The 1,243-nt window shown below is 42.3% G+C and overlaps 1 protein-coding gene across 1 annotated transcript in view; it reads right to left on the minus strand.

Moving 5' to 3' along the window:
- Positions 1 to 971: 971 nt before the first annotated feature.
- The window catches only part of PRDM8 (PR/SET domain 8), a 5,729-nt gene continuing 5,457 nt past the window's right edge, over positions 972 to 1,243 (minus strand). The window contains exon 5 of the mRNA XM_025043814.1: positions 972 to 1,243. This exon is cut by the window's right edge and continues 336 nt beyond it. Within this exon, the coding sequence (XP_024899582.1) occupies positions 972 to 1,243 (272 nt within the window).

Below are 1,243 nucleotides of genomic sequence, written 5' to 3' on the forward strand. Positions count from 1 at the left end.
AGATTTTTCAAACAATCAAACCTTGTCTTCTCACTTTTAGGCTCGAAATTGGCTTAGAGTAAATAAATGCAAGTGGGACAGGGTTTATCATCCCTCTCCTGCTATCTCTTCATCTATCAATGAAGATAGATGGTACTACTCAAAATAGCCCTTGACTCCAAAAGAATATTTGAAAACACTTTCCAAATGATTGCTTTGAAGAAAATAGTCATTTATTGTCAAAGCATCCAACATACCCGGATAATCTATAAAGTTTAATAAATCTTTTCAGGGATAAAAGGAACACATAACTATTCAGACTCAATTTCACTGGCACAAAATTACACTTTGTAGTAAAAGGAAATACATATTTACATAATGATGACATTCTTCATTGAAGTCCATAATTATTTCATGATACATGCACTTCCCCCTGGAAACTTAAATTGAATGGTGACCCCTTTTTATTCGTTTTGTTTATTTTTGTAAGAACACAATCATCAAGAAATGCAGAAAGCATCTCACCCTCCTTTTACTTTATATCTAAAATAAATTTTGCCCTTACATATAATTATTACATCTAAACTGTAAGTGCTTAATAATTTAAGTAGAAACGTATGACAAATGCATCAATATGTTGCAATATATGACATTTAAAAAAATGTACCTATGTTTTTTGGGAAAGTGAAAATGCGTGCATTCAAAAGAAAATCCCTTAAACCCACCCAATCAAAAATCCACCATCCGGTCTCGTGTGTGTGTGTGTGTGTGTGTGCATGTGCGCGCGTGTGTTGCGTGTGTTTGTGTGTAGTGTTGGTCTCTGGTAAACATTTGAATGAGAAGCGGGGGAAGATGTGTGTGAGAGTGTGTGTGACTTTCTCTGGGTGCAATGTTTTAGGTCACGAGGAGGTGGCGGATGTCCTCGCGTGTTTGTTCCTACAGGTAGCTTGACAGTGCGTGTGCGCGCGTGGAAAGCTGGGGTCCTTTCCGTGTCAATTATGCGAGGTCATGTGCCTGGAGAGGTGGTGACGCTCCCTGAAGGACTCGTTGCAAATGGGGCACTTGAGTTTCTCCTCCCGCCGCCGCTTCACCAAGGGCTCCATGGCGTACTCCTTTTTGTGATGCGACCTCATGTGGTACACCAGGTCGGAGGTCATGCGGAAAGAGGCATTGCACTTGGCGCACCAGTTCTGCGCGGGCAGACACAGCGAGGTGAAGGAGGGTGGCAGCAGCGTGAGCGCCGAGGGCAGCTGCAGCTGCAGGG

Source organism: Pteropus alecto, unplaced genomic scaffold (assembly GCF_000325575.1).
Source record: "Pteropus alecto unplaced genomic scaffold, ASM32557v1 scaffold161, whole genome shotgun sequence".
Lineage (NCBI taxonomy): Eukaryota > Metazoa > Chordata > Mammalia > Chiroptera > Pteropodidae > Pteropus > Pteropus alecto.